The following is a 20,919-nucleotide window of genomic DNA, read 5'->3' as shown; positions in this document are numbered from 1 at the left end:
TCCTCCCCCTCCTCCCACCTCTCTCTCTCTCTTCTTCCCCCTTTCCCCTTCTCTTCCATAACCACTGAATAAACTCTATACTCAAACTCTCTCTGCATGACATATCTGTCCTATCTCACCCACTGTGGTCTCCCACCTGCCAAGGTGACCCGCCAAGGCCTCAGGAGACTCCCTAATGCCTGGGGGAACCTCGGAAGCCTCGGGTCACCCCTCATGGGACCAGCCTTCCCCCAACCCTCATATCTTTAAAAAATAATAACAAAATGGACAAGTGAGATGCAGTACATGCAGACAATGGAATGGGAATACTAACAGGTACGATGGAATACTAACGCAGCCAAAGTTGGCCTTGATCCTCTGCTCCTCCTGCCTCCACCTTCACCCCACCTGGCTCCATTTCCTGTCTTAGTAATTTTTCTCCCCAGTGTACCCCAGAGCTGGGAACAACAAGCCTTTCTGGAATGGTATCCTCAACTTGACGATGTACACCGTTCTGCTTTTGTGGAATTCCCATTCCATTGTCTGCATGCACCACATCTTGCTTGTCCATTTCTCTCCGGAAAGGCACAGACATTTATTCCGTGTTTGTGGACTCACGTGGATGACGCTTATCACTTTTCTGCTGGTTCACCGTGAGTCAGCAAACTCAGCATAGCTGACTATGGAAACCTAGCTTTTCTTAATGTAGACAGGAACTCGGTCATTACAGAATGACGTGATGGGGCAAGGATTGCGAAACCCAGAAATCCTTTGTAGTATACAGAATAAGGATAAGGGGGCATTATTGCTGGTCACATTTATTCTGGAACCAGGAAAACAGGGTGACACTAGCGACCTTTGTCAGGAAACGAGTTAATTCGTTAGCTATTTCCCTGTTAAAATCAGCTTAATGTCGCAGCAAACATTCATTTGCTGGGGACTTTGTGGAGCTGAAACCGGCTGGTCTGTTTGTGTTGTTTTTTAAAAAATGCTGCAAGATCCCCGCAGCAGAAATGCTGTAGGTCCCAAATGGTGGTAGCGGGCCATGTGGTGGCAGGCAGCAGGCTCTGGGAGCAGCCAGTCCTAGGCAGAGATGGCTGCCGGTCCAGGAGCGGTGGCCTGAGCGGTGGTGGTGGCTGGCCATGTGGTGGCAGACAGCGGGCTCTGGGAGCAGCCAGTCCCAGGCAGAGACGGCTGCTGGTCCCTGAGCAATGGCTGGTCCCAGGCAGGAAGACACATGGTGCGCAGAAGACAGAAACATGAATAGACAGGACATGCAGGGTAAGGTTGAATGTTTATTCAGGGGGTTATGGAGGAGGAAGGGTGAAGGGGGGGACAGAGAGGGAGAGAGAGAGAGAGAGAGAGAGAGAGAGAGAGAGAGAGAAGAAGAAGAAGAAGAAGAAGAAGAAGAAGAAGAAGAAGAAGAAGAGGAAGAAGAAGAAGAGGAAGAAGAAGAAGAAGAAGAAGAAGAAGAAGAAGAAGAAGAAGAAGAAGAAGAAGAAAAGAGGAGAAAGAGACAGAGAAGGGGGTCAGCAGACAAGTGGGGAGAGAGGCAGAAGCAAGGCTGCCTCTCTGAGAGGAAGATGGAAAAGAGAGCCGAGCTCAGGCCGGAAGCTGAAGATCAGCCTGCCTCAGCAGATGGGGGAGGGAGTGGGCGTGGCTTGTCTCTTAAAGGGACCAAAACCATAACAGTTTGTCTCTGCCTCACTCGGTGGCATCTGGCCTTGCTGTCATGTTTGGGTGGGCTGAGATGTCAGGGGAGGCTGGGACCCCCTCTTCTGAGGGGCTCTATGCTCACCCTGACTGAACTTGTTCACAGGGTCACCAGGGGTAGCTTCCCAGTGGCTCTGCTGGTGGTATGTGTGTGCTGTTCCATAATCCCAGGTAACCAAATCACCAGGCCAGCAGGGGAGCTGAGACACAGAGAGACCCCACCCCAACCCGCTTCTTTTTTTTTTTTGCATTTTATTTTTTTTAATTTATTTATTTATTAAGGATTTCTGCCTCCTCCCCGCAACCGCTTCCCATTTCCCTCCCCCTCCCCCGATCAAGTCCCCCTCCCTCATCTGCTCGAAGAGCAATCAGGGTTCCTTGATCTGTGGGAAGCCCAAGGACTGCCCACCTCTATCCAGGTCTCGTAGGGTGAGCATCCATACTGCCTAGGCTCCCACAAAGCCAGTACGTGCAGTAGGATCAAAAACCCACTGCGATTGTTCTTGAGTTCTCAGTATTCCTCATTGTCCGCTATGTTCAGCTAGTCCGGATTTATCCCATGCTTTTTCAGACCTAGGCCAGCTGGCCTTGGTGAGTTCCCGATAGAATATCCCCATTGTCTCAGTGTGTGGGTGCACCCCTCGCGGTCCTGAGTTCCTTGCTCGTGCTCCGTCTCCTTCTGCTCCTGATTTGGACCTTGAGATTTCTGTCCAGTGCTCCCATGTGGGTCTCTGTCTCTGTCTCCTTTCATCGCCTGATGAAGGTTAATATTCATGAGGATGCCTATGTGTTTGTCTTTGGATTCACCTTCTTATTTAGCTTCTCTAGGAACATGAATTATAAGCTCAATGTCCTTTATTTATCCCAACCCGCTTCTTGATGGGAGGGAGTTACTGTAAAAAAGCCATGGTGAGTTTAAAAAAAAACCCACAGGAGGGCTAAAGAGATGGCTTAGAGGTTGAGAGCATTGCCTGTTCTTCCAAAGGTCCTGAGTTCAATTCCCAGCAACCACATGGTGGCTCACAACCATCTGTAATGGGGTCTGGTGCCCTCTTCTGGCCTGCAGGCATACACACAGACAGAATATTGTATACATAATAAATAATAATTTTTAAAAAACCCACAAGGTACAACAACAAGAGCTTTGCTTTTATTTTTACTTAGATGTTTTCTAATACCTAGCAATGATAGCCTCAGGAATTCATAAATCCATGCTTGACTTGCATTTTTAATAAATTTTTCTTTCTGCCTCCGGGTAAGTATGTATAAATCATTAGCTTTACTTTGTTAGAAATCGATAGTACATTGAGAATAAAGAATTCAGATAAAAACGTGAAATGAGAGTGTGATCTGTTCTTAGAAGACACCGTTACCCCTTCGTGTATCCATGTTTCTAATGCAACTACTTGTATCCTAGTCATAATTAATGATGGCCACAGACAAGAAGCGTCCATCTAGGAGGTGTCCCCTTAGGGGGTGTCCCCAGACCAACCAGGAGGCAAGGAGCTAACCATGAGGTAACAGTGAAAGGCTGCAGCTACCCCTTGGTGGCCGAGATGCAGCTAACACCCTGCAATGATAAAGCTAGACGCTAATCACAGAAATGAGAGACCCAAGAGGGCTCAGTGTAATCAACAGCACCCAAGGAAGCTGCAAGGTCAGAGTGTAGTGATACTGCCCAAGTGATTGACAGCCAGTAGACGGTCAAGGTTAAAACTAGAGGCGGAGATGAATGGGTGGGGGCATGGTGGGAGGGAGGCTTCAACCCTAACTTGAGAAGCAGCACATCTCCCTGGTGGGGTAAGGATGCCATGCATACAGCACACAGACCCTCTGTTGACTTTGCCCACAATGGCCCGGAGAATTAACCAATCTCAGGAGAAATTACCCCAGGCTTTGCCCAGCTTCTGCTCTCTTGTATGAGATCAGCTTCCTTACATGGAAGTCTTTTGCAATCAGTTGCGGTAGAAGACAGGATAAATGGAAGGACAATCATGGCTCACATCTGTTACTATGTATGGCCCAACAGAATCCCTGAACAACAGACATCTGTGTCCTTTCTTGCGTTGGAAACCTAACCTCTCAGGAGTTTCTCTTGGTTTTCCTTAATTTTCACTTTTCCTTAATTCCTCACTGTTGTGTAATAATTCTTCCTTCCTTTCTTCCTTCCTTCTTTTTTCTTTCTTTCTGGTTTTTCGAGACACGGTTTCTCTGTGTAACAGCCCTAACTGTCCTGGAACTATCTCTGTAGAGCAGGCTGGCCTCTGCCTCCCGAGTGCTAGGATTAAAGGCATGTGCCACCACTGCCCAGCTATACTAATCTTTTATAATTTTAAAGAGCTTTATTTATCTTATGTGTGTGAATGTTTGCCTGCATGTATGTCTGTTTACCATGTGTGTGCCGTGCCCGAAGAGGACAGAAGAGAGCTTTGGATTGCCTGGAGCTAGAATTACCGATGGCAGCTGCCAGGTCAGTGCAGGGAATCAAACCTGGGTCCTCTGGGAAAGTAGGTGCGCTTGACTGCTAAGCCATCACTCCAGTCTCCTGTAATAATCTGTAATAAAGTCTGCTTCTACTCGGCTTCCTCCCAGGATGGTCCCTAGCTTTAATTTTCATTGCCATAAGAGAACAAAGGTGGGGGCCACTGTTACAAACGGAACGTGGATGATAACTATCAGACATCTTAGAAATCTGGGTGTGCTCAGAGTGCACGGACTTGTTACTCTCAAAATCTCTGCATCAAGACCATGACTCAATAACGCAATAAATAAATAAATAAAGTAGAAAACACGTATTTTGGCTCATAGTTCCGGATTTTTTTCCATCCATGGAGCCCTGTCTTCACTGCATTGGGCCAGCATGAAGCAGAATACCATGGTTGTAACAGCCATGGTAATATATAATATAAATATTATATATATAATATATATATATAATGTATTATAATTTATATTATAAATATATATAATATAAATATCCTGGGGGATATTTATATTCAAACCATGACAAGAATCTATCTATTGGAAATTCTGAACGTCAGAGGTTGCTCTCTTTTGTAGGTAATATGGTTGCTCCAGGTCCCATTTGTTCAGACACTTTATAGTTAATTCGGGATCAACGACCTTAAATAAGAAAAACAGGTCACACGCAGGACTGACAAATGGAATGGATTAGAACTCTCTTCCGCAGCAAGGTGCTATGTGAAAGCCAGGAGTGTTACCTTCCAAGTTTTAACAGCTCTGTTAACTCTGCCAGTTCTCTGAGGCCACGTGAGAGGAACTGGCTCCACCTCTGCTACCAGCTGGGTTGCAGGATTGGGACCCCAGCACCCTGAACTCCGCCCAGGTGGAGAAGCTCATAGGTGACCAATCAGAAGGCGCGTTCCCTCACCCGTCGGTCAATCGCAGGCGCCTATTTCTGCAATGGCCGATTTAAAGATGTGCGCGCTCTTGCTTCTGCTACTGGGATGGTCCGGGTTTGTGATTCAGACTTGGGAGGTCACCTATGACTCCAATATGCCGACTCCGGGCCTGGGCACCAGGAATGTGGGCGCGCTAACAGGCCCGGTGAATTTGGCGTGCTCGGGCTCCGAGATGAGCGCGACTGTGGGGTGGGGGTAGGGAGCTGATATGGGGCGTCGCCCCAGATGGAGACCTACCCACCAGGACCTGGGAGAGTGGCTTCTTGGATTTCAGCCCTTTGGCCGCTGGAGGTCAGCAGAGGACCTTAAAGAGAGACTAAATCTAGCGTCAAGTGTCTCTCTGCAAGCGCCTATGGCACCCCAGATCCATGTGTGGGTTGTCTCCCCCAGGAATAGAACTCGAGTTAAGGCCCCAGCCTATCAGTCACTTAGGAGGCACCAGCTTGCTTGGGAACCTGTGTGCTTCCTGTCTCCATGTTGCCTCTAACTTGGCGTCAGGAGCTCCACAGAGAATCTGTATTCCCAGCTGCTGGGTATCACCCACTGACTATGTAAAGGGCCCCCCTCCCCGGGGGGGAACACCCCCCAAAACCTCCACGTAGCACAACCAAATTAAAATGACAATAGGTCATGGCATATCAGAATGGGATATGAAAAGAAAAATACCACTGCATGAAAATAACCATTTTGAAACTAAAAGCGATCCTGTAATATCTGATGGCTGATGAACACAGGAAGGTTAGGTATTACTGGAACTAAGGAAAACCCACTTTAAGGCACTTGTGGGATATCCCGCTCTAACTTGAGATTTTCCGTTACAGGAATCTCTGGATTGGGGCTGGGCAATAACTATACACAGCAGCTCTAAGTTCTCCCTCTCTTCAGGGGGCCCTCTTTCTTTGGGAATGCATGGGATAAAGGAGAACATATTGGACCTATATCCTACCACTTCCTACAGGTAGGGCAAGCTTGGCACAATTACCTGAGGTCTTTGGATGGGACAAAGTTGTTGACATTGGGGCTACCATAGGAACTGGTTTACTAGTTGCGCCTTCATGCAGAAGACACACCTGTCTACACAGCCCTACCAAAGAACTGGTCGGTGTCTTACAATCCAGAACACTCACTGTTGACGGTGGGGCAGGAACGCTGTCAGTTTCTGTTGCCAACTTGCTTATGAGCTCTGAAGTGAACCATCTGCCGGTTTGACTATTTGTAGGGTGGCGGCAAGTTGTGGAAAAGGATCCTTCTTCTGGGATCAGTCTTTTCAATTTGAAATTGCTATTTTAGCATTAATACATAAAATGAGCGTGCGCCATAGAAGCAAGTGGGTTTGCCCACATCAGAAATAGGAAGCGCACTCTCTGCTGTTAGCGGGGTGTGAGGGTGTTCTGTGTGTTTCTTATGATGCGCTATTGGGTTCTCTCAATTATGGCACTTCTGGTTCAGCAGAGCTGCTGGAATTCTGCCCTGTCCTAGAAAGCCCCCACTCTCTTGGTCATCTCACGGACTTTTCTTTCCTAGTGTTTTTGTAAAAACATGTGAGCCCTCCCCCAATTTGTGCTGCTTGTCTTGAATACCCTGGTCACATACAGAGGGAAGTAACAAAAGGCTATTTTTAGGCTACTAAAGATGGCTCAAAATAATTTGGCTCTGGACCTTCAACATTCTGCTCCTTCTTAACATCATGGAAACTGAAATCACTTAATCGACTTTGCAGAGGTCCAGCTGAAGCTGTGACTCTTTCCAGGACCCTTTGCTCATCCTGGTTACCACTTAGTTCTTAAGCCATGTTCTTCCTTCCCTTCCTTTTTTAAAGCATGTAGACCAAGTGTTGCAAGATGTGAACTGTGTTAGATTTGTCAGACTCCAAGGAGCGTCTCTCTCTCTCTCTCTCTCTCTCTCTCTCTCTCTCTCTCTCTCTCCCTCCCTCCCTCTCTCTGTGAACAGAAGCACCTTGGTGGATTTCCTAGGCACTGCTGCCAGCATCTCCGACTCTGGCATGATGGCATATTACAGACAAGGTGGAAAGTCACAGGCAAAAGTGGAAGGAAGGGACCAAGACAAAGCTCAGGAGGAGGAAGGCATCAAATTACCTTGAACTCTCCCTGAGAACACCTTTCTTTGAAACTTGGCTTAGCCACCTGTTACCTGGGACCTTCATCAGGTTTTTGGCTCCCAGATACCTCTATTTTCTCTTCTGTAAAATGTGAATTATGATATTTTGGAGGCATGGAATTCACTCATTAAAAAGCACTTTGAACTGTGTTGGACACTTTGGTGAATGCTGGTTAGTTTTGTCAATGTGATATCAACAAAACTCACCTAGGAAGAGGGAACCTCGGTTGAAGAATTGCCTCCATCAGATAGCTGACGATTTTCTTGATTAATGATTGATTGGTATAAGAGGGCCCAGGCCTCTGTGGGCAATGCCACCCCTGGGCAGGTGGTGCTGAGCTTATAAGAAATCATGACTAAACCATGGAACAAGCCAGTAAACAGCATCCCTCCATGGTCAATGCTTCAGTTCCTGCCTCCCAGTTCCTGCTTTTGTTTCTGCCATTGTAGTAATTGGAGTGGCAGGGCTGCATTCCCAGCACCCCAGCCGCCTGCTCGGCTAGCTTATGCCCGAAATAACAACACACAAACTGTATTCATTTAATCACTGCTTGGCCCATTCTCTTCTAGGCTAATTCTCACATATTAATTTAACCCATTTCTAATCATCTGTGTATGGCACCCCAAGGTGCGCTTACCGGGGAGATTCTAGCCTAGTCCATCCTGGGTCAGAGCTTCATCCCGGGAGCGGGGCATGGCGTCTCTCTCTGAGGCGTCTGCTTCCGAGAGAGCTGTGTAGTCTCTGAGCTCACTTCCTCTTCCTCCCAGTGTTCTGTTCTGTTTACTCCTCCCACCTATCCTCTAACCAATAAAATGGGCCAGGGCAGTGCCTTTATTAGCCAATGACCTTCCTCCATCATGCCATGACTTCCTTCCGTGATGGAGTGTGACTGAAACATGTAAGCCAATTAAGCCCTTTCCTCTACAAGTTGCTTTCCTGGTAATTATCACAGCAACAGACAGCACACTACTGTTGACCAAGTTCCCACAGTCAAGTCCCAAAGAAACACACAGAGGTCTACATTAATTATAAAACTGATTGGCCTAGTAGCTCAGACTTCTTATTAACTCTTATAACTTATTAGCCCACTATTCTTGTCTGTGCTAGCCACGTGGCTCGATACCTTACTTGGTGAGGCAGTCACATTTGGCTTCTTCTGTATCTGGGTCATGACTGCAGACTGAGCTTTCCTCTTCCCAGAATTCTCCTGTTCTCATTGCCCCTCCTCTGCTTCCTGCCTGGTTGCCCAGCTTATACTTCCTGCCTGACTACTGGCCAATCAGCGTTTTATTAAAAATAATACAAGTGACAGGATAAAAAAAAGACCATTGTCCCACAGCACACTACAAGACTTACTATTATTTACTTTTTATTTTGTCTTTGTATTCTCAGTGTTACCAGAATTAGACACACTTTGGCTAAGGCAGGTATCAGGAGGGACTTTCACACCATGAAGATGGGATTCACCAGGCAGTCTCATCAAGTGAATCAGCGTCAGTATTCCTCGTGGAAAGGATAGTCCTCTTCGTTAATTGCACTGCAGTACAAACATGAAAGAGAAAATGGTCCACAGAAGCAAAAATATGATGGGAGGCATTCTTGTATGGTATATTCAGCTTTCCCGTGTTTTTCAATCTGTTCCCCAACATAACTGTGGACACAGGACATGGTGGGGGTGGGGAGACACACAACATGACCCCCCCCCCCAAAAGTACAAGAGGGCCTGCAAACCATCTCATCTCGTCACCAGTACGTTGCCATAATGAGGGATCATAAGCCAGCTGGCACACAGCCGATGGCCTCAGAACTATTGTCTCAAATTCTCACATTGTTGTGAAGTAGGAAATACTATTGAAATGGACAGATGGGTTGTGGCTATTAAATAAAATTAATATAAGCAAAGAGCTTAAGTGTCTGCTCTATTTCAGCTGGTGTTCAGTGAATGTTTGCTGTAATTAATACCGTCATCTGACTTTGTAGATAGAGTGACTTTTCGACATCGAAACTACCCCAGGCCTCATCTGTGGTGAGTAAGTGGTGGGGATTGGATTAGGACCCAGCTAGGCTGGCTTCGGAGTCCACCAAATCCTCTAGCTCCGCACACACTCTTAGTTGCTACCCCACTGGCATAAAAAACACATCTCAAAACCTGGACTTTCCCAAAATGTTAATTCTGTACTTGAGCTGCTCAAGCAAAAGCAAAACAAAGGAATAAAAACTGTATTCAACTGTTAAATCTTTTTTTGGCAAATTTAATGGACTGTGTGTTCCCATTTATCTAGATTATGATCTTCCTCATTTCCTCCCCCACACCATGCTCCTGGTCCAATGACTCTCATCTTTCCCATGGGTTATCATAGTCTCTCGATGCACAGGTCTTGGTGAATCTTTTAAGGCATGCCAGGTCATGCCAGCCTCTGCTTGAAATTCCCTTATGGCTTCTCCCTCCTTCAGACCTAAAACTCTAAGCCCTGTACATGGTCTATAGCACCTACTTGATATTAACCCAACGCTGTCTCCAACTTCCTTTTTTCTTACAATAACACCCTGTCAATGCACTATATTCTCAATAGCATCCTAACCCAAGTGCTTTGAACCTGTTGCCTCAGGACATTTGCAGTGGTAGCTGTGACTGTCAAGAATGCTATTTCCTGATTGCCATTCATCCTTCACCCTCTTCAACTGTCATTTTATCAAAGAAGCCTCCGGAGACAACCATGTATTAAAGTGTTATCACACAGGGCTCACTACTGCCTCTGCCTTCTGCCCCATTTTACTGTTCTGTAGCATGTGTTACTCTCTGACATACATATTTGGTGTTAACACACTTTTCCCTTTCTAGAATATAAGACTGAGAACAGGAAGTTTGTAGTGTGATGCCCTGACGATCTAGATCATTCCTGGCCATAGCACATTGCAGAAAGTTGCTAAATGAATGAGGAAGGGAATGAGAACTTCTGACTCCCACGTAGTTGTAACAATTCCTTTCTTAAATGTCCTAAAATTAAGAAAATGGGCATCAAATAATGTCTCTCCTACTAATGATTCCCCATGACTCAAATGTTAATTTTTTTAAAACAACCTTAAAATAGTATTTCAAGACGAATGTAATCCCACAATCCCTCATGCCTTCTGTTCCTTCCTACTACCCTTTACAACCTTAGATAAAGACCTATTAACCTCTTATATAACTTGATGATACTTACGCAAACACACCACAGGCCCTCCAGTTTCTGTTGAAGCTGAGAATGGTGGCCATCTCCTCATCACTCAACTGGAAGTCAAAGACCTAGAAAGATCCAAAAACATCCTTAGCAAGGAAAGTGTTGATGGGATGTGAGGTTCCAGATGTTTCCCTGAATATGGCCATGGCAAACACGTTAAGAGTAAATTATTTATAGAGTTTAGTGTTCTAAGATGGGAAGAGATTTGGCTGTAGGGGTGTGAAGTATGCACAATGACTATGATTCCTGAGGCATTTCAGAAGGATTCTTTTTCAAATCCAGTCCCTATATCTACAAAACATAGGTGAGTAGACCAAGGCAGTGTATAGTTGGCCAGGACAATGACTGGCCGATGAGCTAAGTACTCAGTGGTTTGCAGTGGTCTGCTCGGTGGTGTAGGGCACCACTCAGTGGTATAAGCTGTGATCATCCATGGTGTAAGGCACAGCCTTGACCAGTCCTGACAGGGCTTTGCCGATACCCACCCCAGTCCATCCGTGACCCACTGGTGATCATCCAGCTCTGTGGGGGCCAGCTCTCTGGCCTAGGAGTTGATAAAGTGCTTAGAACAAGGGAAGACACACTGGCAACGAAGGGATGAGAGGAGATGCTGAAGGACAGGGACCCTCCTTCCCTCCTGATCATCTGTACCACTGAAAAACATCAGATAAACAGCCTCATCATACCTCAAAGTTCTCACGTATGCGGGAAGGTGTCACAGACTTGGGGATCACCACCACATTCCTTTGAATATGGAACCGAATCAGAACCTATGAATCATGAAGAGAAGGCACGAGTCTGGTTATCTACAAGAAATCCTCCTGCTTGTAAGATTATCTAAGTCCAACAACAATTGACATTAAGAAGGCACTTCAGTATTAGGGGCATTTGCCAGTTCCCTTGCTATGTCCCTTGATCCAGGAAACAACACTACGATCTTCCTAGTCAGGAATGAGGAAGATAGCCTATGGTCATGAGGCTAAGACCCTATATAATCAGCACCTGAACCCAAAACCTGCGGATGTGGCAGGAAGCTGATGGACAGAGGCAGTCCTTCCTTCCTTGATACCGGCTCAATTTTCTGAAACTTCCCATGGGTTTACAATCCCATTTGTCCCTCTCCAAGAGATAAAAAAACAAAAAACAGAAAAACAATACGGGTAAATACGTGACTACAAGAGTGAATTGCTGCTGAGAAAGGAAAAAGCACTCTATTTTACCTGGGCCACAGTTTTCTTGTGCTTTGCAGCAATTTCCTTAATCCTGGGAATCTCCAGTACTACAGGGTCGTCTGGCTTGGCACTAGGGGAAGAGGGATGGGTGGCGTGAAAAACCACTGTGGCTACGTTCCAGTGAGCAACACTCCTTGGTCTGGGTCAAGGCTGAACATTGCAGCCTTCTTCTTCTGCAAGGCAGGTGGGCTGATCTGAAAATTTTGTGTCTTTCCCCTGGGTTCATATATAGGTTCAATGCTTTAGCAATTTAAGAAAACTTCCCAAGTACTGGATGGCAAAAATGGGGTATTTCATGGGATTAGACAAGCTACCATTTTAAAAACACTTTACCCTGGTAAAACCAGATGGGTTGTCAAGTACATTGCCATTGATACGTTTCTCCTTGTGTCTTGGAAATTACCTACTAATATTAAATTATGGAATCCCAATTGTAAGTAATAGAAGAGCTGCCACTCTGGATCCTTACTGAGGTCTGTCCGGCGAGCCCAGGGGACTGTAAGCTGTGATGCCAATGCCCTTGGAGTGACAGTACTGGATCAGTTTCTCCTGGGTGAGATATGGGTGGCACTCAATCTGCAAAAGAAAACATTGCCATTATTAGGGGAGTAGTCCTGCTTTCAGAGTGGTCAAAAGAACTTTCCTACACGAGAAAAGACAAACAAAGACCAAATGCAAATCATTGATAGATATGTTATGAAATGGACCCAGGGGTCTTTCTCCCACCTCCCTGGGCATCCTGAACACAGACCTCAGAGATGAGACTCAGTAGCTAGTATAGAAATTGCCTCCCAGTGTTGAAGTAGTCCCAAAGCAGGGCCTTCACCAAAGAGAATGTACCTGATTGGTCACTGGCTTATGTTTCAGTCCAGGCTTGCTCAGGAGCCTCTCAATCTGCAAGTGGTTGAAGTTGGAGATGCCCAGGGCTTTCACCAGCCCCTGGTCTACCAGTTCCTCCATGCCCTGTCACAGTGAGAAACACCAGTTAGATGGCTGCAGGAGGATACAGGGATGCTGGGTTGGCCTCGTCCTTGGATAAGAGGAATGGCTTCCATGTGACAAGGTCAAGTGAAGCACTAAAGGGAATCTCCAGCTAGACTGTGGTGCCTGCATGGCTGGTTCCAGCCCTTCTACCTGTCCCCCGCTCCGCTGTAACCAAGAAGGAGAAGTGAAGGTTTTATTTGCTGTCTGCTCTAAGGCCAGAGTGACATGGGTTTACCAGGAAATAGCCCACAGTGTGAGGAAAGGAATCATCTCTATGGCCTCTGGTTTTTTTTTTTTAATGGTATTAGGGTTGTGTCTATGGCTTCTCCTGTGCTACACAGGCAATCTCCCATTGAGCCATGTCTCTAGTTTCCACCCCCTTTCTAGTTTTCAGTTCTGAAATAGCATCTCTTTAAGTTAGACAGGTTGGCCTTGAACTTACTCTACAGTCCAGGCAGGATTTGATCTTCCTGCCTCAACCTCTAACATAGTTGTGATTGTAAGTGTGCAGTAGAAATGTCTTGCAGATATATGGGCCCTAACAGGGCACTCAGCCTAGATTTGTGTGACCTGACATCTGTCTCATTGGTCTTTGTCCAACCCAAATAGCATCAACCTAAGGATCTTGGGTTTCTTTATCTATAACTTAAATACAATGAGCTTGTTCTAAAGGTACCAAAGAGGATTATCCAGCTGATACACGCAGCCATACATTGGACATGAATTTGTAATCATTCTTTCTAATTTCCTGGTTTTAGTCTGTTTCCAGAATGTAAACCTATACAATGTATGTGCTTTGTGCTTTGAATTTTGACAATTCTAATAGCATAGGGATGAGGAAGATAAGGAAGAAATCATCTGATCCCAGGGAAGACATTAGGAAGAGAGTTTAAATTGTGCCTGAAAACAAAATAAAACATAAAGAAAGGTGGTAAAATCATGAACAGGTTGGGGGGAAAAAGGAGCAAGGGCTTAGAGGCAAGTAGGGACAAGTAGGGTGTGTTCAGCTTACACGTGGTGTCTCATTTTTGGCTACAACTTAGAACACTCTGAAAGCACTAACAGAAATGGATGTCTAGGTTCCACACCCTGGCTTCTGAGGATTTCTCTAGAATGCAACATGGGCATCAGGATGTTCTTAACTCCTCTGGAGATTTAGTATACAAAGCTGAAGACCACAGCATGGATGAGGGTGGATTTTACTAGGTAGAGTAGCTGAGCATTGATGAGACAAGAAAGTCCAGTGGGGGGCTGGAGAGATGGGTCAGAGGTTAAGAGCACTGTCTGCTCTTCCAGAGGTCCTGAGTTCAATTCCCGGCACCCACATGGTGGCTCACAACAATCTACAATGAGAACTGGTGCCCTCTTCTGGTATGCAGACATACATGCAGGCAGAACATTGTATACATAATAAATAAATCTTAAAAAGGGGGGGGGGGAGTCTAGTGGGCAGTGAGATACTGGGAATGTTGTACGGCCTGGGGCGGGTTTGGGTAGGTTGTATGATCCATCTTGCCCTCCTTACACTCATTTTTCTTTCCTTCTTTTGAATTCTGTTCCCTACGGTTTGTTGTGGGTCCACAGAATTGTCACATTATTGACATACTCAGGGATTCTAGGAGAGCCTGGGCTACAGCAAGATATTTTCTGCTCCTTAAGGTGTTTCATGGAACCAGGGAAATGTCTCAGTGGGTAAAGGTCCTTTGTGCCAAGTTTGACAATCTCACTTTATCCCTGGAAGCTGCCTGGTAGAAGGAATTAATCTCCTTCCGTCCTCTGACCTTCACAGGTACCTCCATATACACCACATTAAAGGAGAGAGGGAGAAGAACAGTCCTGAAGATATATACAGAGCATTTCATACCAGGGCGGAGCCTCAGGGGGGCCTGACAGAAGGCTTTAACTCTGAGCACCCTTGGAACAAGTTGGAACCTACCTCCCAGGCATCCAAGAATGTGGATTTACTCATGAGAAGTTTGCCATTTTTATCTGTGGGGAAAATCTCATTCCCAGCCTGTAAATAAATAAAAAAAAATCTCACTGGCATCTGGTCCTATGGGGAGATATCTCAGGACAGTGCAGTGAGCAGTGCCCATACCTGCACGGACATTGGTCAAACTCTGGAGCGCTCACATAAAAACAGTTGTTCTCAATCACATTTCTGCATCAGTCTGCCACAGGGTGTGAGCCCTCTGTTTCTGGCAATACCGAATGGCTCCAGATTCATTGGTATATCAATGAAGCCACCATTACCATCCTGGAAATTAATATAAACTTGGAGGAATTTTAATGTCAAGGTAACTAGACAAAGGTTCTACCAAAAGAGGATGGTTATCTGGGGAAGAAGGAGCCAGCTTCTGATTTTGCCACCTTCAGAGGGCTTAAATGTTGGCACTGTGACCATCGCTGTTCATGAGGGCAACAGAATAAGAACTCCCATCTCTCCAGTTCCTGGGAGTAGAGCCCCAGACACTACAGAGCAGCTTTTCCGGCTGGACTGGCTAACTGCCAATATCACCATATTTGGAAGTCACTCCCAGGCATACTTTCTTTGATTTATAGGGACTTATGCAAGATCATCCCAAGACATCCTACCCAGGGCTCTTGTGGATTGGGTTCGACAGGAAAGTGACTGGCCAGTGGCAGCTTATCTGAGCTGGCAGAAATGACTGTTTCTTCACGGTTGCATCAAACCAAGCTTGAGGCTCCACAGATACTACCTGTTGCCTCAACTTCCACTCCATTCCAGGCTCTTTTATTTACTCTGTGTGTGATCTTCTGGGGACTAGAGAGATGGCTCAGCAGATAAGAGCACTATTGCTCTTGCAGGCGACCTGGGTTTGGTTCCCAGCACCCATGTGTTTATTCACAACTATGTGTGACTCCAAGTCCCAGGGATCCCATGCGCCCTTCTGATATTCAGAGACACCAAGCATGGACAAGGTGCACATACAGACATGTAACTAAAACACCCATAAGCAGATAATCTAAGAAAAATTAAAAGATGTCTCCAGCTTCATTCCTCTCCAGTGCCACATCTTGTCATGGTCTCCATTTTGAGCTATCTCCCAGAAAGTAGAGACAATGCAAAGAGAAGCTCGAACCTGGAATCCCTGTGGCCAGTGAACTAGATACAGGTCCAGGTAGTCCAGTTTCAGATCCGAGAGGGTTTTCTGAAAGCATTTCTTCACCAGGCTTTTCTCGAAGAAGGTGGGCCACAGCTGCAGACGTGAGATAAGGGCGTTAGGACTGGGGAGAGGAAGGCCCATGCCACAGCCACACTACTGGCTTTGAGATTTATAAACCCTGGCCAGGCCATTCATTGATAATAAAAACAGTTAAGAAATGCAGCCCAGGAGTGAATGGAAACAAAGAAAAAGGAGAAGAAAGGACATTTAGGCTCCCAGGTATGGTGGAGGAGGAAGTTTACTGTGGATAAAAGGGAGAGCATGTCCAGAGGCAGAAACGTCTGGGAGAATCCAGAATGGACATGACCGGACTGAGGTGGGCTATGGGATGGGGAGAGGTAAGAGGGCAGAAGTGAGGTGCAGAGTACAAAGGGGGCAGGTAACCAAAGTGTCTGGATTATGTAAGGAAGACCTTTGGGGGAAGAGCAGCCCAGCCCCTGGGCTGGAGAGTTCAGATTAGATGGTAGGGTATGCCAGACATACCCTGTAACAGCCAAGGACTGTGAGTTGCTGGGAGAATCCAGTCACCAGGTCCACTTTTATATATTAATATCAAACACCTCAGCTGTTTATCCGGGGTTTGACACTTAACAAGTTTACATCAGCTCTCATCAGGTCAAGGTCATTTCCGAAGTGTTCTGTGCACTTGGTATTCGATTTGTTTCTTTGGTCATTTAACAGAGTTGGTCACTGACTAAAATTTTATATTCCTATGTTATTCCTTCCTTGGCTCTGGTTTCTCTGTGGGCAGGAGTCAGTGATGGTACTTAAAGCTCAAGCATTAGGGTGCAATTAGGAACAGCTGGCCCTATTAGCACTTCCTTATCCTCGGGCCAATCAGGCCCATGATTGATGACAATGAGTATATATAGGTGTGGCCACCCCAACATTTGGAGCTTTTTGTGTGTGGAAATCTGTCTAGATATATAATGAACACAGGAGAAAAGGGCTGGTAGACAGGCAGGCACATAGTGATAACTGATAAGCTCTTGAAGCCAGTCATACCCAGATACTTCCACCTGCCTGAAGTCCCCTCCACCAAGTGGGCCACTCTACCTTGCTGACAATGAAGAGATCCTCCCGCTTCACGGCCTTCTCCTTGATCTTCTCTTGGATGGCTTCCCCCACTTCATTCTCATTCTGATAGGCATAGGCGCAGTCAATGTGGCGGTACCCAGCATCAATGGCGGCCTTCACAGCTTCCTTGACTTTGCCTGGTGGAGACTAAAGACAACAGAAAAGACAGCTAGACAGTCCCAAGGCCCCCTCTTAACGGTTCCACATAGACCATATTCTCAAAATGATGGTCTTGCTGAAGCCTTACATACAAGCAGACAAGAGAGAGGAAAACATACATTGGGCAAGTTTTCAAAGAAAAAGATAATGTGAATTAATATTTTTTTATTTCATTCAGTTTTTCTCTTGACAAAGCAATGTGGTTTAACATGGCAACTTAAAGCACATGTCACTGTAGTGATCATCAAACCATGTCCTCTTCTAGTCAGTAACCAGTTGTCCTCTGATCCAGGTTGATCTGAAAAGCCTCCAGGTTCAGACAGGGACAGACAGTTCCCATTGCATCTTGCTGAAGGCCACTCTGAAAACTCGATTCTGAGACAATCCAGAGGAATTTTCAGACTCTGGGAAGAAGGCTATCAAAACAGTCACGACAAGCTAATCTACTCTGCTATGGTGCCCTATGAGGCTAAGGGATTCCTCAATTTCTCTAAACCTTGACAACAAAGTATAGCAACAGTAATGGACCCTGCCTCGTGAGGCCTTTGTGTCCCTTACTTGCCACAGGATTGTGAAGGTTTTAGCACATCCCCTGGCACTTAGTAAGGCTGAGTGGATGCAACCAGTATGTCATCACTGTTTCAGAACAGGAATGAATAAGAACTGTAACAACTGATTATTCTCCCACCTATAAGCAAAAGAAAAGAAAAGAAGAGAAAAGAATGTTCAAACTATCACCTTCTGATCTAACCTAGCCGAGCCCTACATTGGTGGTGGGAAATGATACTCTGCACTCATCTCCCTGCAGAGCATAGAGCTGCACGCCTCCAATCCCACTCTGGGAGGCTCAAGGCAGGAGGGTCATGACTTTGAGGCCAGCCTGGAGCACATTACCACCTCATTCAAGAGGAAACAAAATCCTGCCAGATGTGGAGGCCTGCATCTGTAATCTTAGCATTTGGGAGGAAAAGGGGTAGGAGAATAAGGAATTCAAAGCCAGTCTCAGCCATATAAGGAATTATAAGCCAGTCTGGGCTACATGAGACTCTCTCAAACAACAAAATTCTAAAAATTCTTTTTTAAGTATCAAACCTTGATAAAGCGTTGTACATAAAGCAGAGATGAACAGCTGTGCCATTATGGGGACAAGGAATTGCCAGAAATTTAGAAGCACTGGGGTCCAGGCTCAAAGCCCCACCCTCCTGCATGTCCACTGATAAGCACAGTGTCTACAGCAGCACCATCATGTAGGCAGAAGATTCTGTCCACCAGCTGCTCCCAAATAACCACACAAAAACTTCATATTAATTATAAATTCTGAGCCGATAGCTTAGGCTAGTCTCCAGCCAGCTCTCACAACTTAAATTAACCCATTTCTATTCTTCCTCCCAGCATCCTCTCTGCCCCCAAGATCCTGTCTAGCCATCAGACAATCAGCTCTTTATTAACCACGAGAGCAGCACATCTTCACCGTGTACAGAAGGATTGCTCCACAGCACTGTTCTTTAACCTTGAAAACAGCTCCTTCACAATAGTTACAACTGCTTTTCAGATTCTCAGTGTTCATCTCTTCTAAATTCATCCAGGCTGAGTAGATTCCCTGGAGAATTGTGATTGTTTGTTACCTTGATGGAATGTGAAATTCCTAATTTGGTTCAAGTCTCGCTGTTCTAGAAAGATTTCAGTGCAGCACCAACACACAGACGGATCTGACCCTCTGTGCCAAGAGGAACAAAGGGACAGAGGAGGAAGCCTGGAGAGGAGTCTCTGAGACAGGAGAGAAGGGTTCCAAAGCAGCTCATGATCCAGGGATGATGTCTACACTGTAGTCCCAGCGTTCAAGAAGCTGAGGCAGGAGGGCTGCTCCTAGTTCGCTCAAGGTCAGTGTAGGTTTAGAGTGAGACCCTGTCTCAAGAAATCAAACTCCTAACTAAAAACAGCTCCTATGAACATGCTGACTATTGTCGTGTTGTGGCTGAAGGGAAAGACAAAGAAGGCAGAGATACAAGATGGAACAATTTCAGACTTGTCTGAGGAGCGGTTGGGAAATGCGATTCACTGTGCGCACTGGGATGGACCACGGAAAAACGTGGCAGAAGAGATTAACACAGGCGGGGCAGAGCCTGAGCTGACTTCAAGTGCAGGCTCTGCCGTCCTCAGGACAATCAGATTTTACTTTCCTGTCAGGAAATCACGTGGAGTCTTGGTGAAGGGCAGGGGCCAGTTCAGTAACCTGGACTGGGGTCTAAGACCTTCCCTCTCCCCCAGGCTCCCTGGCCACTTGGATGCCTGCAAGGAATTTAGCATCATGAACAGCAGGGGGAGCCTGGTCCTTCAGAACTCTCTCCTCTCTCAGTCACTCAGCCAGTAACAAACCAACAGAGTTCTGCCTCTGAGTCTCAAGGAAATGCTTGCTATGAAAATAACAACAATGAAAACTATTTTCTTCCCAAAGTATAGTTCCAACTTTCCAGGGAAACTATCCTCATTTCCGAGAAAGGCTCATCTTAGTTCTCCGTAGCCCAAAGAAGCCCCAAATGAAAGGACACTGGGTGACAGCTCTGGGCTTCCAAACCCAACACAGATTCTGTCAAATGAAAGGAAAACGCCAAGGTCCCCCCTTCAAGAGAAGCAGGTGACCCAAGATTGCAAACTCACCTTCCAGGTGCCCAGGCCCACGATGGGCATCTTGGCCTTGGTACTGAGTTCCACGAAGGTGGCCATGGTTGCTGCAGAGACTTTCTGAGAGCAGATGAATGCCTGCTTCTTGTGTAAGCAGACTGGTGAAGTCTTTATTTCCTGTATGAGGGGGCGGGCTTTTACTGCATTGGAAGGCAGCCATAGCCAAGGGGTGGGGCACTCAACAGGATGTTCATTTTGATCTGGTGTAGAACTGATTATGGTGAACAAGATTAAACTCTGCACAGTGCAAAGTCTTCCTGCTGCACGACGGTTTATGAACCTAAAAAAAATGGGTGAAAGTCCTCCCAGATGAATCTGTAAGATTATTTGGGAAGAGACACTGCTATGGGAGAGGCTATAACTGTAGTGAATGGAGTGGGTGTTCAAGGCATCTGAGACACAGGAAAATGTCAAGGAAACTGAGACATCTTACAAGAGCTACTTTAAAACATCTGTGGCTTGCTGCAGTTACGAAAAGGAGACGTCTATTCCAGCATACACTAGCAGATGACCTCACAGAGTTCTTTTTTAAACGTGAGGTCATTGTTAGCCCCTGTGCCAGGCTTTGTTTCTGCAAATGCTAGTAATGATTTGTATTCATGCAATTCTGACAAATTGTTTAGCAAGAATTTCTGTAAGCAAAAATTGGGATATCATGTACCTCAATACCCATCTATACCATATTCAGCATATACCCAAAGGACATTCCATCCTACCACAAGGACACTTGCTCAATTATGTTCATTGCATCTTTATTGATAACAGCCAGAAACTGGAAACAACCTAAATGTCCCTCAGCTTAAGAATGGATAAAGAAAATGTGATACATTTACACAAGGAACTATTTCTTAGCTATTCAAAAGAATGACATGAAATTTGCAGGCAAATGGATGGAACTAGAAAAAAATCATCCTGAGCGAGGTAACTCAGACGCTGAAAGACAAACATGGGATGTACTCAGTGCTAAGTGGACATTAGTTGCTAAGTATGGGCTAATCATGCTACAATCCACAGGCCCAGAGAGGCTAGGTAACAGGGAGGACCCAACGGAAGATAATGAAAGACCCTCCAATAGTGTCTTTCCTCTGGGGAGACCCTTCCCAAGGAACAGCGAGACCACTTGTACGGATGCAAACAGCA

General features: G+C 45.9%; 1 protein-coding gene across 1 annotated transcript; it reads right to left on the bottom strand.

Annotated features, from left to right (window-relative positions):
* Positions 1 to 8,499: 8,499 nt before the first annotated feature.
* Positions 8,500 to 19,911, bottom strand: LOC121463523 (aldo-keto reductase family 1 member B7-like). The gene is made up of 10 exons (XM_041675782.1): positions 19,756 to 19,911; positions 16,918 to 17,085; positions 15,778 to 15,894; positions 14,610 to 14,687; positions 12,530 to 12,652; positions 12,159 to 12,265; positions 11,678 to 11,759; positions 11,144 to 11,227; positions 10,440 to 10,522; positions 8,500 to 8,770 (listed from the first exon to the last, which is right to left on the bottom strand). Exons 1-10 carry the CDS (start codon positions 19,819 to 19,821, stop codon positions 8,728 to 8,730), a joined length of 951 nt encoding a protein of 316 aa, XP_041531716.1. The 5' UTR covers positions 19,822 to 19,911; the 3' UTR covers positions 8,500 to 8,727.
* Positions 19,912 to 20,919: the final 1,008 nt, after the last annotated feature.

Source organism: Microtus oregoni, unplaced genomic scaffold (genome assembly GCF_018167655.1).
Source record: "Microtus oregoni isolate MIOR12 unplaced genomic scaffold, Mior012 000026F_ref0000081, whole genome shotgun sequence".
Lineage (NCBI taxonomy): Eukaryota > Metazoa > Chordata > Mammalia > Rodentia > Cricetidae > Microtus > Microtus oregoni.
This window is presented reverse-complemented; position numbering and strand designations above follow the sequence as displayed.

Bases quoted from the DNA above. Each gene is read 5' to 3' on its own strand.
- LOC121463523 (XM_041675782.1), bottom strand. From the start codon at position 19,821: ATGGCCACCTTCGTGGAACTCAGTACCAAGGCCAAGATGCCCATCGTG. The intron at 11,228-11,677 runs GTAAAATAGAGT...CATGATTCATAG, and splicing joins ACAAGAAAACTGTGGCCCAG to GTTCTGATTCGGTTCCATAT. The intron at 8,771-10,439 runs GTAAGTATCATC...TTTGTACTGCAG, and splicing joins AGGGCCTGTGGTGTGTTTGC to TGCAATTAACGAAGAGGACT.